Source organism: Diplotaxodon limnothrissa, linkage group LG23 (assembly GCF_057381915.1).
Source record: "Diplotaxodon limnothrissa isolate DT_005_m linkage group LG23, D_limnothrissa_male_GT1.1, whole genome shotgun sequence".
Lineage (NCBI taxonomy): Eukaryota > Metazoa > Chordata > Actinopteri > Cichliformes > Cichlidae > Diplotaxodon > Diplotaxodon limnothrissa.
Window position 1 is genome coordinate 11520203 of NC_140617.1, and position 17714 is coordinate 11537916.

The 17714-nt window shown below is 44.9% G+C and overlaps 1 protein-coding gene across 2 annotated transcripts in view; it reads left to right on the top strand.

Annotated features, from left to right (window-relative positions):
* Positions 1–16660, top strand: part of notch2 (notch receptor 2) — a 40685-nt gene extending 24025 nt beyond the window's left edge. Inside the window, exons 4-35 of one of the 2 annotated variants that reach the window (XM_085348728.1) lie at positions 341–548; positions 688–821; positions 1185–1307; positions 1750–1983; positions 2459–2614; positions 2697–2885; positions 3125–3238; positions 3364–3477; positions 3563–3796; positions 5480–5590; positions 5711–5903; positions 6145–6290; positions 6517–6630; positions 6750–6869; positions 6985–7137; positions 7368–7596; positions 7736–7937; positions 8299–8452; positions 8637–8821; positions 8930–9062; positions 9295–9546; positions 9644–9756; positions 10268–10788; positions 10877–11209; positions 11315–11457; positions 11558–11765; positions 11966–12050; positions 12136–12289; positions 12364–12677; positions 12758–12905; positions 13125–13222; positions 13521–16660. In XM_085348728.1, the coding sequence (XP_085204854.1) occupies positions 341–548; positions 688–821; positions 1185–1307; positions 1750–1983; positions 2459–2614; positions 2697–2885; positions 3125–3238; positions 3364–3477; positions 3563–3796; positions 5480–5590; positions 5711–5903; positions 6145–6290; positions 6517–6630; positions 6750–6869; positions 6985–7137; positions 7368–7596; positions 7736–7937; positions 8299–8452; positions 8637–8821; positions 8930–9062; positions 9295–9546; positions 9644–9756; positions 10268–10788; positions 10877–11209; positions 11315–11457; positions 11558–11765; positions 11966–12050; positions 12136–12289; positions 12364–12677; positions 12758–12905; positions 13125–13222; positions 13521–14972 (7067 nt within the window). In that variant the 3' untranslated portion in view covers positions 14973–16660. The remainder of the gene's footprint in view (positions 1–340; positions 549–687; positions 822–1184; positions 1308–1749; positions 1984–2458; positions 2615–2696; positions 2886–3124; positions 3239–3363; positions 3478–3562; positions 3797–5479; positions 5591–5710; positions 5904–6144; positions 6291–6516; positions 6631–6749; positions 6870–6984; positions 7138–7367; positions 7597–7735; positions 7938–8298; positions 8453–8636; positions 8822–8929; positions 9063–9294; positions 9547–9643; positions 9757–10267; positions 10789–10876; positions 11210–11314; positions 11458–11557; positions 11766–11965; positions 12051–12135; positions 12290–12363; positions 12678–12757; positions 12906–13124; positions 13223–13520) is intronic. The other variant, XM_085348729.1, reaches the window with a different exon arrangement.
* Positions 16661–17714: the final 1054 nt, after the last annotated feature.

A 17714-nucleotide genomic window follows, 5' to 3' on the forward strand; every position in this document is an offset into this window, starting at 1 on the left:
ATACAGATGTGTTATTATTTTTTCATTATACATTCCACCTGTCACACTTTGCTGTGAAATATATGATTAGATCTAACTCTCAATTCCTTTTTTCTTTTTACTCCAGAAGTACAAACCAAAATACATGTCAACACAAGTTAGTCCCGACACCCCCAAATCATCTATCAGTGATTTATTTTTATATTCAAGAAATCAAACGATATCAATAAAATTCTGAACCTTAGTTACTAAACATAGAACGTGGAAAGTTTGCACGCTGCTTTTCTTCTGATTTTTAGGCTGCGTTTCTTGATCAGTGACCACTAAATCTCCGCTCTTTGTGCACTTTTGCGTCTTTCAGGAGCACGCTGTGAGTACAAGGACAGCTGTCTCTCTAGTCCATGTGCCAACGATGGAAAGTGCAGCGCTCTCTCCAGCGGCAAATACACGTGTTCCTGTCCTCCTGGTTACAAAGGTCCTAGCTGCCTCAATGACACAGATGAATGTGAAGACACGCCTTCCCTGTGCCAGAACGCAGGCCGGTGTGTCAACACCCACGGCTCCTACAAGTAAGAGCCTAGTTTTTGATACCAAATTCAAAAATGCTCACCGTCAACAGGAAACGCTGATCAAAATGATGTCGCTCTAATTTCTGCTTAAATTTGTGAAAATGATGTTAAGATGTTACCTGCTCTGCCTTTGATGCAGGTGTTTATGCACTCCTGGGTATACGGGTCGACATTGTGAAAGCTCGTACTACCCCTGCTCGCCTTCACCGTGCCTGAACGGAGGCACCTGTCAGCTTAACTTGGACATGACCTACTCATGCCACTGCCTTCCCGGTAGGATTTCAGTTTCCGAAATTTAAAAAAAGAAGAAGCATGAAATAAAATCATAAAAAAAAAAGTGCTACCACAGCTGTTATTTATGTATAAATGAAAGTAGGTTAGTGTTTCTGAATTGTTACACTATGGTGTTTTGGGTGCAAATAGTCTGATGTTGTTGGCTCTGTCATATCTGACACGCAGCACTGTCAGAGTGCTACAGTTAGCGGATACATACAACAAATACACACACGTGATGTTTATATAGCACCAGACGTTGTTAGAGGACGGCATACTAGAGCATTATGCTTCACTGTCTTCCCAAATCAACACTTCATTAAAACCACTAATAATCAAATGTATTTATTTCATGTACGTCAGGTTTCAATGGCACTAACTGTGAGAACAACATCGACGACTGCCCCAATCACCAGTGTGCCAATGGAGGAACCTGTATGGATGGGGTCAATACCTACAACTGTCAGTGTCCTCCAGAGTGGACTGGTAAGGCACTTTCATGTGCAGTTATTTATGTGTGACTAACATTTTCCATATGTGCCACTCTTATCTGTGGCTGAAGATGACCTGAAGTCTGGAACGTCACCTCTCCATCCATAGCAGATTGTTTGAACTGTTTAAAAACATTTCTTTGACATTTTGGCTATGTTTGATTGTTTTCTACACACTTCTGAGGACTGCTAACTCTCCTAACACCTTTGCGTGGCATCCACAGCACTTGTGTTTACAAAGTGAATATGCAGGCAGCAGCTTTCTAGGGCTTGTCTGAGTTTTGTAGCAACGATGGTGCTTTAATGATTCAAAATTACAACATTTGAGTCCCTCTATGAGGAAAAATTATGTATTTTGGTTCTCTGTCAGAAGCTCAGCATGTTGTAACGTGGCAGGCAAAGGATTAACCTGTTCGTTTTAAATCCCCCCCTCACAGGTCAGCACTGCACAGAGGACGTGGATGAGTGCCGGCTGCAGCCAAACACCTGTCAGAACGGAGGTACCTGCAGCAACCTGCCTGGCGGCTACGTCTGTGTATGCGTCAATGGTTGGAGTGGACCTGACTGCTCTGAAAACATTGATGACTGTGCAACAGCTGCATGCAGCCAAGGCTCCACATGCATAGACCGTGTTGCATCCTTCATCTGCGTGTGTCCTCACGGAAAGACAGGTGGGCGTTCATACGAAACCCTGCACAACGTTAACTCTAGTGTAAATAATGGTGCCATGAGTTCGTACTGAAACTATAGATGTCCTTGACCCTTTCTTTGGTACTTCAGAGAAATGCTGCTTTCTGTGGAACACGTCTAACCTTAACTGATGTTTTTCTAAGCACATGATGCCTCTGTTGTTGTTAAAGAATATTTCACACGGAAATGAAACTGAGCTGTTACTCTGTAAAACAGTCTAATTATACCATAGAATATGTTTTTGCATTTTCACCCTGCTGATTAGTCAGCACGGTTTTGGCGTTAGAGCAAGGTAAGCCTCCCCCAAGTAGCAAATTTGCATTGACTTTGTTTTTCTCTGAAACGGGTATATAACCATGTGCAGGAGACTCTCCAGGGACATTTTGTCTCACCATAGTTTGCATTAAAGTCTTTTATTTTTTTCACTCATTCGATTTGATGTAATGTTCCCCTCAGGTCTGCTCTGCCATCTTGATGATGCCTGCATCAGTAATCCCTGCAGAGAGGGCTCTCAGTGTGACACCAATCCCATTACTGGTATGTTCAACTGTAACTGTCCACCTGGATATATTGGGCCCACCTGCAACAACGACAGAGATGAGTGCAGCATCGGTGAGTCTTCTCAGCAAATAAGCTTTAATCTCTGTCAGCCTCTGTTCTCTGCTGTTATTTATATACCTCTGCTGTTTACCAGCAGGCACCAACCCCTGTGAGCACGGTGGGCAGTGTGTGAACACTGATGGTTCCTTCACCTGTAACTGTGTTCGAGGCTACGCGGGCCCACGCTGTGAACAAGACATAAACGAGTGCGCGTCAAACCCTTGCGAGAATGACGGCACTTGTCTGGATCGTATCGGAGAGTACACCTGCATTTGCATGCCTGGTAAATTTCTTGTAATTTTTTAAAATAATGTTATATTTTAACACAGCAAAATGTGAAAATTGACACACGTGAAAATTCTGTTTTATAGTCAGAAACGGGTCATTTTGCATTTAACCACAAAACTTAAAGTAAATAACAGCAGTGTCATCCACTTAAAGTTTGCTCTGTGTCCTTGACCCATGACCTTCAGTGTTTTTGTTGTTGCGAAATTGTATAGTTGTTTCTGTGTACTTGTGCAGGATATGAGGGGAATCATTGTCAGCTCGAGGTGGATGAGTGTATGAGCTCGCCCTGCCTGAACAGAGGCAAATGTCTCGATCAGGTCAGCGGCTTTATCTGCGAGTGCCCAGCAGGTTGGTACACCTTCAGCTGTGTTAGTGCATTCCCCTGACTCATTTCTGCCGACTGAACCTGTTTTTAAAAACTAAATCTATAATGAATCTTATCAATATATTAATTTTGTTTGTTATGTTTCTAGGCTTCAGTGGGGACATGTGTCAAATAGACATAGACGAGTGTTCCAGCACGCCCTGTTTAAATGGAGCCAAATGCATCGACCGACCTAACGGATACGATTGTGAATGTGCTGAAGGTAAACGGAAATTGCAACATGTTTTTGACCCAGAAAGTAGTCGCTGAAAGTCAGTTGAGAGAGTAAGAAATTCCCCTCTACCCAGGCTTCACCGGTCTGCTGTGTGAGGAGAACATCAATGACTGCGAGCCAGATCCATGCCACTACGGTGTGTGTCAGGATGGTATTGCCACCTACACCTGTAAGTGCAATCCTGGATACACCGGCTCCATCTGTAATATCCAGCTCAACGAGTGCCACAGCAACCCTTGTCAGAACCAAGGACGATGCATTGACCTCGTTAACACCTACAGTTGTCGCTGTCTACCTGGAACCACAGGTCAGTACTGAGTGTGCTGCAAAGATTCTCCAGAATCTCATTTAATGGTGCAATGTGATAGAAATTGTGTCATGTGATATGTGGAACAAACACTGTGACGTTATTCATTGAGAAAAGCTTGAGAGAAAATGAAGTGTGATGAAAAGTCATTCTGAAACACGATAGTGTGGTCACCAAAGTACAAAGGAATGTAATCATTAGAACGGTTAAAATAGTTGTTAGTCTCTTAATGGCAGTTGTAGTTGCAGCAGTAGCCGTTCACACTGAACAGTTTTAGTTCTCATTCCTCATACAGCATTTTTAGAAGTATAAATGAGCTCTAACTGTGCTTCTGAGCATTTCTAAATAATCAATTTCACAAATGCTCTTTAAGTCCAACGTCGTGTAATTGAGTCTTCTGGTGACTTGTTTAAATTGAATGAAAAGATCCCGGTCCCTCACATCTAGAGCCTCTCGTGTAGTTTGAAGTCTACAGTACTCTTCAGTGTAGCAGTCACAAGTCTCGGTCAGGCGGTTAAACCAACGTTGCTTTCTGGATTAGTAAGATCTTCATTGTGTTTTTACCACCCCAAGGCTTGGTACTGAAGTCTTGCATTCAGGCTTCATTCTGTCACTTCCCCTCTTCTCAAAGTGTTTATGTTATTTTGTTCTCCTTCGCTCTGTTCACATTTAATCATCATTGCTCTAATGCTAATCACTGATGTCACACTTTAAAGCACTCCTGTGGTCTAGTTTTATTTTTATATATATATATATATATATATATATGTATGTGTGTATATATATGTATGTGTGTATATATATGTATGTGTGTATATATATGTATGTGTGTATATATATGTATGTGTGTGTATGTATGTATATATATATATATATATATATATATATATATATATATATATATATATATATATATATATATATATATATATATATATATATATATATATATATATATATATATATATATATATATATATATGTATATATATATATGTATATATATATATATATATATATATATATATATATATATGTATATATATATATATATATATATGTATATATATATGTATGTGGTCATATTTTCTCACATATTGCTAAATTCCTTTTTTTCTTTGGTCTCTTACCCCCTCTGGTGGTAACTGACATTCTGTCTATCTGCATTTGAATGGAAGGAACAAGGTTTTTGGTACTGACCAGTACAGTATCTGTGAAGAGCAAAATGATTGCATTGTCCAAGTTAGTTTTAAAATTTGTCTGTCCTCTACGTGCAAGCAGTCGGTGACTGTGGTGAAGAAGAGCTTCACGGAAGAGACAGTGTGAGGGGCATATAGAGACCACAAGTAAAAGGACGATAAACAAACTTACCTGATAGCAGTTTAGCTTTTTAAAATCCATATATACTTGTGATCAAAGGCTGCCCCACAGAACATGAAGTCTTCTGGGTGTGCCGGACGTCCCAAAACTGGTCTCAGGCTAAGTCACAACAGCCAGCTGGTTCAAAGATCGTAGATTTTATAACAGCTGCTCATCGACTTTTCCTCTAATGCAACTCCTTACTCGCATTAATCATCAGATTATTTTATTGTGCCACTTTTATATATTCTAGTGAAAGGATAAACTCTTAAACCCGACTGTTGTTACACGACATGAATTTGTCTTTGTGTACTTTCTGCTCAGGTGTGAACTGTGAGATCAATGAGGACGATTGTGCCAGCAACCCCTGCGTTCATGGAAAGTGCCAGGATGGCATCAACAAGTACAAATGTGTTTGCACCCCGGGATATTCAGGTACGTTTTTGCCTCATGAACATGTATAAAAGGCCTCAAAGCTGAGGCAGAATAAAGTGGCCTGAAATCATCACGTGCCCTTTTGATGCTACTAATTACCTTTAACTTGTTCTCTAACAGGATTAAACTGTGAAGACAACATTAATGAGTGCATGTCAAATCCATGTTTGAGTGGGGGAACCTGCCAAGACAAAATCAACGGGTTCCACTGCCTTTGCCCACCCGGCACCCACGGCCCTCTGTGCCTCTCTGGTAAAGACCATTGTGCTCATCAGCCTTGTCAGCACGGTCACTGTGTCGAACAGCAACACGGGTAAGTTATGTCTATACTGGTGTTTTGTGTTTTACATTATTGGGATAAGATACAGTCATTTTTATTATCGTGGGAATTTCATCCAATTAATTTTCTCACTACTGATAATTTGCACTTACTTCAGATAGATATGCAGGCATTGTTTTTTCCAGCTTGTCAGCATTTTTAAATGTAACATCTCTTCACATATATATATGCAGGAGCTAATGCTGTTACTGTGACATCTTTACTTTGTGTGAAGGTACCGCTGTGAGTGTCAGGCTGGCTGGGAAGGACAGCACTGTGAGCTGGAGAAGAATGAGTGTCAGTCAAACCCATGTCTGAATGGTGGCTCCTGTGTGGATCGACACAACGGCTACACCTGTCAGTGCAAACTTGGCTTTGGAGGTAAACGCCACCGCGATCTTTCGTTTTATATAAGAAGTATTTTAAAAATCTCCTCCAGTCCTTTCTGAATTGATGCACAGTGCAGAGGTTCATTTTCGTGCCTGTGTCAAATGCCTGTGCTCAGAGAAATTTCCAGTTTCAGCAGACTCTGTTTCTGTTGAGAAACTTTGCCGATATCAGCGAAACATCAAGTCTGACACGTTATTGTTGACTCCTCTTTGATCAGGTATTAACTGTGAGAAGAACATTGATGAATGTGCATCTGGCCCGTGTCTGAACCAAGGCGTCTGTTTAGATCTAGACAACGGCTACACCTGTCAATGTAGTCTGCCGTTCACAGGTCAGTGATGGCACATTTACTCGCTTGTAATGTCACAATTTTAAGCTGCTGTCTAGATATCACTTTGGAGAATATTTCCATATGCATGTTTTGATTATTACAAATCTCTGTGAAAATAGGTAAACACTGTGAGGTGGAACAAGTTCCCTGTGCCTCCCATCCATGTAAAAGGGGAGGTGTGTGCCATCCAACTCCAGATTACACCTCTTTCACCTGTCGATGTCCTAGCGGTTGGGAAGGTATGTGTTCGTCGGCATGCATTTGTGTGTGTGCTTGATGATGGCTGTCAGCCGTAATATTAGAACTACATTCCAATTGTTTTTGCTTTTTGTGTTTTTGTCCACACTTGCGTAGGTGCGCTTTGCAATGATGATGTAAACGAGTGCAAGAACAACCCTTGCAGAAACAGCGGTTGGTGCATAAACAGCCTGGGGAGCTACATGTGTAACTGTCTGTCTGGCTACAGTGGACACAACTGCCAGATAAACATTGACGACTGCTCACCGAGTGAGTTTAATTTGGTCACTTTATTGTCTTTGGATCCAATATCATCGTAACTTCCACCAGTCTTTTATTTAATTTAATGACGTTTAAAATAAATAACCATCAGCGGTTATTTAATAATAGCTCATAAAAGCCAAAGGTGCTCATACAGTTTGAGCCGTGCTCAGATGTGTGCTTGTTTATTCAGTAACTGGTTTAGTGAGCCTGTTCCTCCTCTCGTCTGTGTTCTGCAGACCCGTGTCTGAATGGAGGCTCTTGTAGGGACGAAGTCGGGAGTTTCGTCTGTGACTGTCGCCCAGGTTTTGAGGGAAAGCGCTGTGACGTTGAGATTAACGAGTGTGCCAGCCATCCCTGCAGAAACGGCGCCTCCTGCGAGGATTACGTCAACAGCTTTGTATGCAAGTGCCGACCCGGCTTTAACGGCATACTGTGTGAAAACAACATCCCCGAGTGTACTGAAAGGTAAGCGCCCTGTCGACACGAGAGATGCTGTCTCCCAATATGTGCGACCTGAGTACGAATACATACATATTTCTGCATCAGTAGATTTTAAAGACTTTCCCCGCCTAAAGCCCTGTTTTCTTTTTCTTCCTCCGTCCAGCTCGTGCCTCAATAACGGGTCTTGCATTGATGACATCGGTAAATTTACCTGCCGTTGTCATCCGGGTTTTTACGGTGAATTCTGCGAGTATGAGAAGAACGAGTGCGACTCTCAGCCCTGCAAGAACGGAGGCACTTGCACTGACGGTCTGGGTACCTACCGCTGCACCTGTCCCATGGCATACAGTGGACAGAACTGCCAGGTAAGTGTGCAGTGTGGGTCTGCATAATTCTGTAATTCCTTTGTAGGTACAAGGAGAGTTGACACATTTTAAAAGGCTAATGGGGTGTTGTCATTACCCCGCTGGGGTGCAGCGTTGACACCAAGTTTGTGAATGTGATAACTTGAGAACGAAGCTACTTATGAGCTTCAAATTGATACCATTGGTGCATCTACTTGGAGGCTGCTTCATTGCTTTCTGTAGAGCCACGACAGGCGGCCTCGTGCACTCAGATCTCTCATATTTGCTGTCTTGTTTTAAACAGTCGATGTCATCGAAGGGGCTGTGAATTGTGCTGGTTTGTTTTTATGAAATGTTTTCAAAACCTTCTTTTTGTATGCAGAACTATGTGAACCTGTGCAGCCAGGTGCGCTGCCATAATGGTGGCTCCTGCTCACAGACAGCAACTTCCTGGACCTGCCACTGTCAGCCTGGATGGTATGGACGTTACTGTGATGTGCCCAACCAGTCGTGCCAGGATTTTGCCGCCAGGAAAGGTGAGGAAGTATTTTTTTGGCAGAGATATCAAGAGTGATAATGACCTACTGTTTATATTATTGCAAGGAAAATTTAAAATACTAAATGTAGCCCGAGGATTTTGTTACCTTCCTGCTTACAGTTTAATCACTGTAGTAGGCTGCCTCTGTACACGGTAAACTCATCATATGTGTTTGGCTGCAGGTCTGCAGTTGGAGAATATATGCAAGAATGCTGGCCGGTGTGAGAATGTGGGAAATGCCCACAAGTGCCACTGCCAGCCAGGATACACAGGCAGCTACTGTGAAGACATGGTCGACGAGTGTCAGTCAAACCCTTGTCGCAACGGTGCTACATGCAAGGACTATCAGGGAACGTATGAATGCATAGTAAGTGCACTCTCAGCTTGATATGTGTGCATGTGTTGGCAGGTTTTATGTTTAGGTTCTATATGCAAACAACTGAGCTAACCTCTGTGTTTTGTTTCATTGTCCCAGTGTAAACCAGGCTACCAGGGGGTGAACTGCGAGTATGATGTGGACGAATGCCACTCAAAGCCCTGTCTAAACGGAGGAACATGCATCAACCTCATCAATCACTTTAAGTGCGCTTGCCCACCTGGAACACACGGTACGTGCACATAATAGGAGATTAGTTTAACAGCTGAGGAAGCTTTAAACTTAAAGTATGGACAGAAAGTGATGCTAATGTTTGAGGATAACCTTTCCTGCTTCTTTAGTTGTTCTTGACGTGGGAAAGGAAATGTTGATTGGATGTTGTACTTTTCAAAAAAAGTTTCTTTTGTTGGATCTAAAAATAAAACTGAGTGCAAATTAAATGCTGTCTGTTCTGTATGTCGTAGGACTCCAGTGTGAATTTAACGTGGATGACTGTGCCCCCAAGCCTGGCTCTCTGGAGCCTCTCTGTAAGAATGGAGGACAATGTGAAGACGGTGTGGGCGGTTACAAGTGCAACTGCCCGGCGGGGTTCACTGGTGACCACTGCGAGGGGGATCTGAACGAATGCAAGACTCGACCCTGCCACAGTCACGGCAGCCTTGACTGCATCCAGTTGGTCGATAACTACCAGTGCCGCTGTCGCCTTGGTTACACGGGTATTTTCACATTAACCTCTGAAAACAACACAACAGCACCACAAGTAATTTTTGCTGTTTTTTTTAAAAAGGGGACGAAATGTGTTTGTTTCCTCAGGTCGTCATTGTGAATCCATGGTGGATCTCTGTCTGTCCAGTCCGTGCCGCAACGGAGGCGTCTGCTCTATGAACATGAGCTCGGTGCACGGCTACAGCTGTTCTTGTCCTCGTGTAAGTTCTCTTTAAAGCTGGCTGTTTTCTAATGTAAGCGATCTCCTCTTTATCCCTCATACGGCCTTTGCAGCTCTTGTTATTTGCCCGTTGTGCTCATCAGCTTTTAATAACTACTGGTTTCATTCTTATTCCTTAAACACTCCTCCATGAGTTTGTCCTAAAAAAAAAAAAAAGCCTATAAAAACATATAAATGTTAATGATTGTCTTTGATTATGCTGCCGTGTAGCTACGGCCACGGCAACTGTCACATCTGTGGCGTGTAGCATAACAGCAGGTTGGCTGTTTGTCGTTCTTCTGCCTGAACGTCAGTGCGTGCTTTTTCTCTGCACTAACCTCTTGCTCCCTGTCTGTTCTCATGCTTGCTTCAGAGGGCCACACCATGGCTCAGGTACAGTAGAGTAGCAACAGTCTTGTAGGAGAAACTAAATGCTTGTTGTAAAAGTTTGCCTGATAAAGTAATATCTACTGCCTTACTATCACACCTAAACAGCATGTTGTGTTTTATAGGGCTATACCGGGTTGGACTGTGGGGAAATGCAGGACTGTGCGAAACAAGGATGCCAGAATGGCGGGCAGTGTGTGAAGATAGCGTCCGGCCATCTGTATTGTCAGTGCAGGTCGGGCTTCAGCGGGCCACACTGCGAGGTGAGATGTCCGTTGCCCTGCCAAAATGGAGGAACCTGCGTGAAAGACCAGGCATACCCGTTCCAGTTGAGCTGCCACTGCCCGCTCTACTTTTCCGGACGATACTGCGAGAACAGACAGATTACGCCGACGCCCCGGAGTTGTCCGTACGAAGACTGTGAAAGGCAAGCAGGAGACAACGTTTGTGACGATCTGTGTAACAACCATGAATGTCGGTGGGACGGAGGGGACTGCTCGCTTCAGAGGGAGCCGTGGACAAACTGCAAGGCCTCTGTTCCCTGCTGGGATCTCTTTAAGAACGGGCGCTGCGATAAGGAGTGTGACAACCCCGGCTGCCTCTTTGACAGCTTTGAGTGCCAAATAACCTCAAACTCCTCCTGCAAGTATGTGACTCTCCCCTTGACTCTTCTGTAAACATGTGTTTAAAATCAAATCCTTACCTCTTGTTCTTGATTGTGATTTCTATGTAAGGTACGACCGGTACTGCGCGGACCACTATGGTAATAAAATCTGCGACCCGAGCTGCAATACGGAGGCTTGCAGTTGGGACGGCCTGGACTGTTCTGACATTCCTGCCAATTTTGCGGGCGGCACACTGGTTCTCGTGGTCCGCCTGCAGCCTAAGGAGCTGCTGGGAGACCTGAGGGGCTTCTTGCGCTACCTAGGAGCTCTGCTGCACACCAACGTTCAGGTGAAGCTGAACGAAAACAACGAACCAATGGTTCTGCCGTACTTCGGAGCACCAAAGGGACTGGGACAACATGCCCAGAGAAGCAAGCGGGAGCTGCACAAGGAGGTTATTGGGTAAGGATACGACAGACGCGTAATTTCTTGTCTGTGCATTTCTTTGCCAAATGAATCACAAATTTCTTGCTTACCGGCGACTGAATTTCACTTTTAATTGCACAGCTCCGAGGTGCACCTGGAAATAGATAACCGCAAATGTTCCCAGAGCCCCTCTCACTGTTTTTCAAGCACAGAAGAAGTCGCTTCCTTCATTGCAGCAGCCCACATCAAGGCTGACCTCCCTTACCCTCTAGTGTCTGTTGACAGTAAGTAAATCTGTCATTCAGAAATGAATGGAATATAAGTGCTTTATATCCATTTTCAAACTAAAACCTCTGTATTTACACTTGTCTTTGTACCATTCAGGCATTTCTTCCCCACCTCCACCTCCACCTCCACCACTGATGTTTCTGATTGGAGTGGCAGTGGTTGTTATTCTGCTCATCCTGGTGCTCGGGATGCTAGCAGCCAAAAGGAAACACAAACACGGCGTCCTGTGGCTGCCTGACGGCTTCATGGCTGCTACAAATGACAAGAGGAGAGAGCCTGTTGGACAGGATGATTTTGATATGAAGTGAGTTCACGTACAAATGAACACCGTGTGCGTAAAACAAGGTGGAGAGGTTGAGTGTGCTCAGGTGAAATATATGCTGTAATGCAAGAAGGTTGTTGTTGAAATGACCGCAATGAGCTTTCAGGGGACCATAGAGTATGACACAGATACAAGCAGGATGAGAGTCATTGTCTTCAAAACTGCTTTTGTTTCTATATCAGGAATTTTAAGACTGATGGAAGCATGATTGATGGAAGTCAGAGTCAGAGATGGCTGGAAGACGAGGCTCCATCCAAGAAACCGAGAGTAAGTGAACAATAAAGACGTTTGGCGCATACGGAAAGGCTTTGGTCATTGTGAGTTTCACTCTGAGATCTGTTGCTTTTTATAGACTGAAGACAAGCCCTTGCTGCCCATTGCTCTGGACGGAGGTGTAGATCGAAGAGAGTGGACCCTGCAGCATCGCAAAGCTGCTGACATCAGCCTCACTCCTCCTCAGGCCGACCTGGACACTGATTGTCTGGACGTTAATGTGAAGGGACCCGGTAGGGGGACAAAAACCTTTAGATTTGATAATTTTTCAAAAATCTGTCTCGCTAATGAATCTTCACTCTTTCAGACGGCTTCACGCCGCTGATGCTGGCATCGCTGCGCAGTGCCGCCCCGGACTGCAGCCTGCATGGAGAAGAGGAGGAAGAGAGCGGAGATGAACCGGGACCGAGCGTCATCTCGGACCTGATCTCTCAGGGCGCGTCTTTGATTGCTCAGACCGATCGTACCGGAGAAACCGCTCTTCACCTGGCTGCCCGCTACGCCAGGGCCGACGCCGCTAAGAGGCTGCTGGACGCCGGAGCAGATCCAAATGCCCACGACAACATGGGGAGGACACCGCTGCACGCTGCTGTGGCGGCTGACGCTCAGGGAGTCTTTCAGGTGAGACGCCTCTGCGATCTGGTGCAGATCAGTGTGACGGCCAGTCGCGTTTTGTTCACTGTGTCTTTGCACCCTTTCAGATTCTAATCCGTAACCGTGCAACGGAGCTGGACGCCAGAATGAATGATGGCACAACTCCACTGATCCTGGCGGCCAGGCTGGCTGTGGAGGGCATGGTGGAAGAGCTGATCCACTGCCACGCTGACATCAACGCTGTGGACGACCACGGTCAGAAAACTAATCCTCTTCTTTGTCTGAAGCTTTTCGTATTTAATGTGTGAATAAATTCATTAAAGGATGTGAGTTTTAATGTAGTATGTTAGCAGGACAAGCATATCCCAACACAGGGACTTGCTGCGTTTACATTATTAGCTGTAATTTTAGCAGTAATAATAGTTTTCTAGCTAATGCGGCTCTGGTTCTTCTCTCATCTTCCCATCATTTTAGGTAAATCTGCTCTGCACTGGGCAGCTGCAGTCAATAATGTGGAGGCCACACTTGTGCTTTTAAAGAACGGAGCCAATCGTGACATGCAAGACAATAAGGTGAGATGTTTTGTTTTCATGTGCTGATTATAAATCACAACAAACACAAGGACAGTTATGAAATAGAGCTGTAAAGAAAAAATATCAGACTTTATTTGCAGAAACATATTTTCTCCCTAATATCTGTCAAAGATTTCAAAAGCTGCTCCGTGTTTGTTGTGTCGGCTGTGGGACACACCCTGTATGGGTTAAACTGACCGTGTAAACAAACTGTGGATCTGGTCCTGCTTTTCCTGTTTGTTCGTATTAAAATAGGAGCTCCTTACGCTGTGCTTACCGCTCCCTTTGCTTCTTTCAGGAGGAGACCCCGTTGTTTCTTGCAGCCCGGGAAGGCAGCTTCGAGGCGGCACAGGTTCTCCTCGACCACTACTCCAACCGCGACATCACTGATCATCTGGATCGGCTTCCCCGCGATACGGCTCAAGAACGCATGCACCACGACATCGTCCGTCTCCTGGATCAGTACAATCTGGTTCACAGTCCCCACAATGGGCCTAATCACATGGGTGGAGGAGGAAACTCATCTGTTATGTGTGGAGCAAATGGAGCAGGCTACATTGGCATGCGCCCTGGACCACAGGGGAAGAAGAGCAGGAGGGGCGGGGGCACAAAAGTAGGAGGTGTTGGTGGAGGGCCCAAAGAAATGAAAGACATGAAGGCTAAGAGAAGGAAGAAGCCTGCAGGAGGAGATGGGGCAGCTGTAAGTGCTGGGGTGGGAGCAGGAAATGGAGGAGGCACGGCAGCAGGAAGCACCAATGGCGTGAAGGCAGCAGGAGGCCTTCCAGAGAGCTCCGTCACCATGTCGCCCGTCGACTCCTTGGAGTCTCCTCACTCCTACGCAGGCGACGTTTCCACTGCCGTCTCCACCACGGCAAACTCCCCGCCCCTGCTGAGCAGCCCCACCTCCAGACAGATGCTGCCCCCTGTCAGCCACATGTTGGGACAGCAGCAGACCTGGGTGAGCATGAACAAACACGGATACAGCCCCATGTTCAGCCTGGTTCCTCATCAGATTCCGGGATCCCACCCCGGCATGGCCCAGCACCACGGCCAGGGTTGCAGCGTCGGGCTGACCCCCATGAACGTCACCGTGACCAGGGAGCAGCTGCCACCCATCGTCACCTTCCAGATGATGACTCCCGGAGCAGGCCAGACCATGCTGAAGCAGCCTCAGCAGGGGCAGGTGCAAGTCACGCAGTCCCAGGGTCAGAACCAGACTCAGAGTCACTCCCAGCAGGCTCCGGGGCACCTCCACTGCACCCCGGGGATGATATACCAGATCTCTGATCAGATGGCCATGGCTCACGGGCTCCCTCACACCCTGCAGCACCCACACACTGTCGGCCACGGAGGCCACGCAGGGATCGAGGGCCAGTCTCGGGCTCTGCCCTCATACCCGACCATGCAGAGCCCGGTGGATAAATACCCAACGCCTCCATCGCAGCACAGCTACACCACAGCGGGCTCGGAGGGCACCACGCCCAGCCACTCTGCCCACCCGCCCAGCGAGCACCCGTATCTCACCCCCTCGCCGGAATCCCCCGACCCCTGGTCCTCCTCTTCCCCGCACTCCAACTCGGACTGGTCCGACGTCACCACCAGCCCCACCCCTCTGGGGAACTCCCACCACACACTGCCGTCATCACACCACACACACATTCCAGAGCAGGTGCAGCTGCAGCCGCAGTCGCAGCAGATGCCGCAAGCGTCTCAGCAGCCTCAGCTCGGAAACATGCAGGTGTTTGCGTAGGCGGAAGAGGAAGAAAGCAGAAACCGACTGACTTTGGGGCTTCTGTGTACTCATAGTAACACAATCAGTACGTTCTCACGTCTGTCTTTAATCCCTTATTCTTCTATAATAATCAATCACCTCTTATGTTATCTTCTCTTTGTACTTCAGAAGACTGTGTATAGTTTCTTAAACATTTTTGAGTAAAAGTCTTTTGGAGTTTTTCTCTGATCGAGTTCTTCTAAGTCCAGTGAGGCAGCCTTTGCTCTCTGCTGGCTGGATCAAGACTTTTCATGTTTTGGCACCAAACACATAAACTGATCATCGAGGAGCTTCTGACCAGCTGGTGCGGGATTAAAAAAAGACCGGCGAGAAAAGACTGGGCACTTCCTGCATTGAGATCGTCCGTCTCTGTTCAGTGTAATAAACCTGCCAGTACTAACACCTCATTGAAACCATTCACTTTAATACGATGGGTCATATTCAGTGGATATTTTTACTCTCAAAGGAAAACCACGTTTGTTGCATTCGTGCTTTCGCTGGGTTAAAGGGGAGCGGCACTGAGAGGCTGCTGTACGATCAGAAAAAACAACAAGTGCATGTAGCAAACGCACGGCGAGGCCTGCTGGGCGGTGCTGCATGGGTCTGCGCTTGTCATGTGAAAGTTTTCAAAGTATTTCAGAGGTTTGATGAAAGTAACATCTGCTAAACATCAAATATCTGCCTGCACACTTCAAAAGGTCAGAAAATGGAGCTCCACCTGCACGCTATCGCTACAGTCCTTGGGTGGTGTAATGAGAGTGTGCGGTTGTCTCTCTGCAGGTGGTACAGCTGTATTTGAGTAATTAATACTGAAAAGCGTACATTAGTTTGTCACCAGATTCAGTATGTTGTATATGAAAATGTACAGACACTCCGAGCATCTTCTGCTCGTTATATCTGAGCTTAGCATGTCTTTTGTTTTGTTTTTATATGAATACGGTGCACACTTCCTGTATAATTCTGAATCTCGCCGAGGCAAATCGCCACGTCTTTAAAGTGCCTCTGTTATAAATAGCGTCTCTTCCAAAGTTATATAACCATAGCTACAATCATTGCGTCTCCGCACCTCTAACGGTCGTAAATCGTGCGTAGAAGGAGAAAGTCACTTGTCTTCTTTCTTAAGGTCGATGTTGAGCTTTTATGTGGCTGCTGTGTTTAAAACAAAAAAGGACAATCGTTCAGCGTTCAGAAAAATCTCACATACCAAATTTTGTTTTATTCAGCCAAAAATATGAAACCTGTGTCCAAACTTGTCATTTGTTGTTCTTGTTTGAAAAGTCAGACACACAAAAGCTGCACCTTTCTGCAGAGTTGTATTTGTAGACCCAGCCTGAAAACTCCCCAAATCCACGTTTGTACGAATGTAGGGGCGCTCAGGCATCAGATAACTTTTTTTTGTATGAATCACAGCAGCTCCAGTGCATATGCAAGGTTATGAGGTCATGTCTATATTCTGTATATAAAATGTTTTTTTTAAGTTTACTGTACTCTTCTCTGTTAACCAAATAGCCCGTAATATACCTGCAATATGAAGTAGTTGTTACCGTGTTTGTGTGTTGTAGAACTAAAACTGATCAAATCTGTTGGATTAAAAAAACAAAACAAATGATCGAACGAATGCTTTACTGAAATAAAGCCAAGATCTCCACACACGAGTGCACGTGCTGTCTTGTCCTGGAGCATCTTCGTGTCTCGGCAGGTTTTTACAGGTGTGTCATTTGCAGGTGGATTTTTTTTTTTTAGGGCCTCCATGTTAGACCTGGTAGATGTAGCATCGTGTTTTTCGCTCTGCCTGGTAAATCTGCCATTTCTGAAGGTTAAACTTGAGTCAGAGGCTTTATTGTTTTGTCCTAATTGATTCAGGCTTCATCTGCATGAATCCTCTTGGTAAGCGGTAAATGGATGCTATTCATATAACACATTTCTGCTCCTACTGAGCACTTAAAGCCACGTGTATACAGTGCTTTTCTTTATGCACACATGGATGCTCTTTAATCCCTCCTCAGACGCACAGTGCAGACGTTGTACTGCCAATAAAGCACAAAGGTTTGAACAGTGCCTGGGATTTGGATAGAGTATTTTCATATAATTCACATGTATTTATGTACTGTTGCATCACTACATAAATACACCAAAGAAGCCAAACTGAGTCATTTCTGTCCTTTAAATCTGCATTTGAAACTACAGCAGTGTCTCTGGGTACTGCTCTGCAGGTCAAAGGCAGGGAAGTGGACATGCAATGCCTACAGATAATTAAGTTATAATACTTTTGCTTTTTACAGTTACACAGATCGATTGAAAACACGATTGCATGTAAATGAGGCATTTGTGAAATGCTCATAAACAGGGCCCCAAACATCAGATAATAAACACAAAATACAGCATTTTGAATTTTATATAACCAGGAAGAACAAAAAGACTTTATGCACAAATCCATGCAACAAGTACAAGATATGAAAATAAAACACAGAAACAATCAAAATGTGTAAGCTGCACTGTCAATAAAGGATGAATACCTTAAACAAAAGAAATATTAACACGGCCTGAAGTTACTGCATCCAAGTCATCTATAATCACCTTACATTCCTGAAGTTTTAGTTGACTGCAGATTATTCGAGGAAGGCGCTGCAAACCTGAATTCAGTGCGAACCTTTGGGACAGATGAGTGAATCCTGGGACTTTGTAACTTCCAACATTTCTCTGCTGAATGCAAACCAAGAA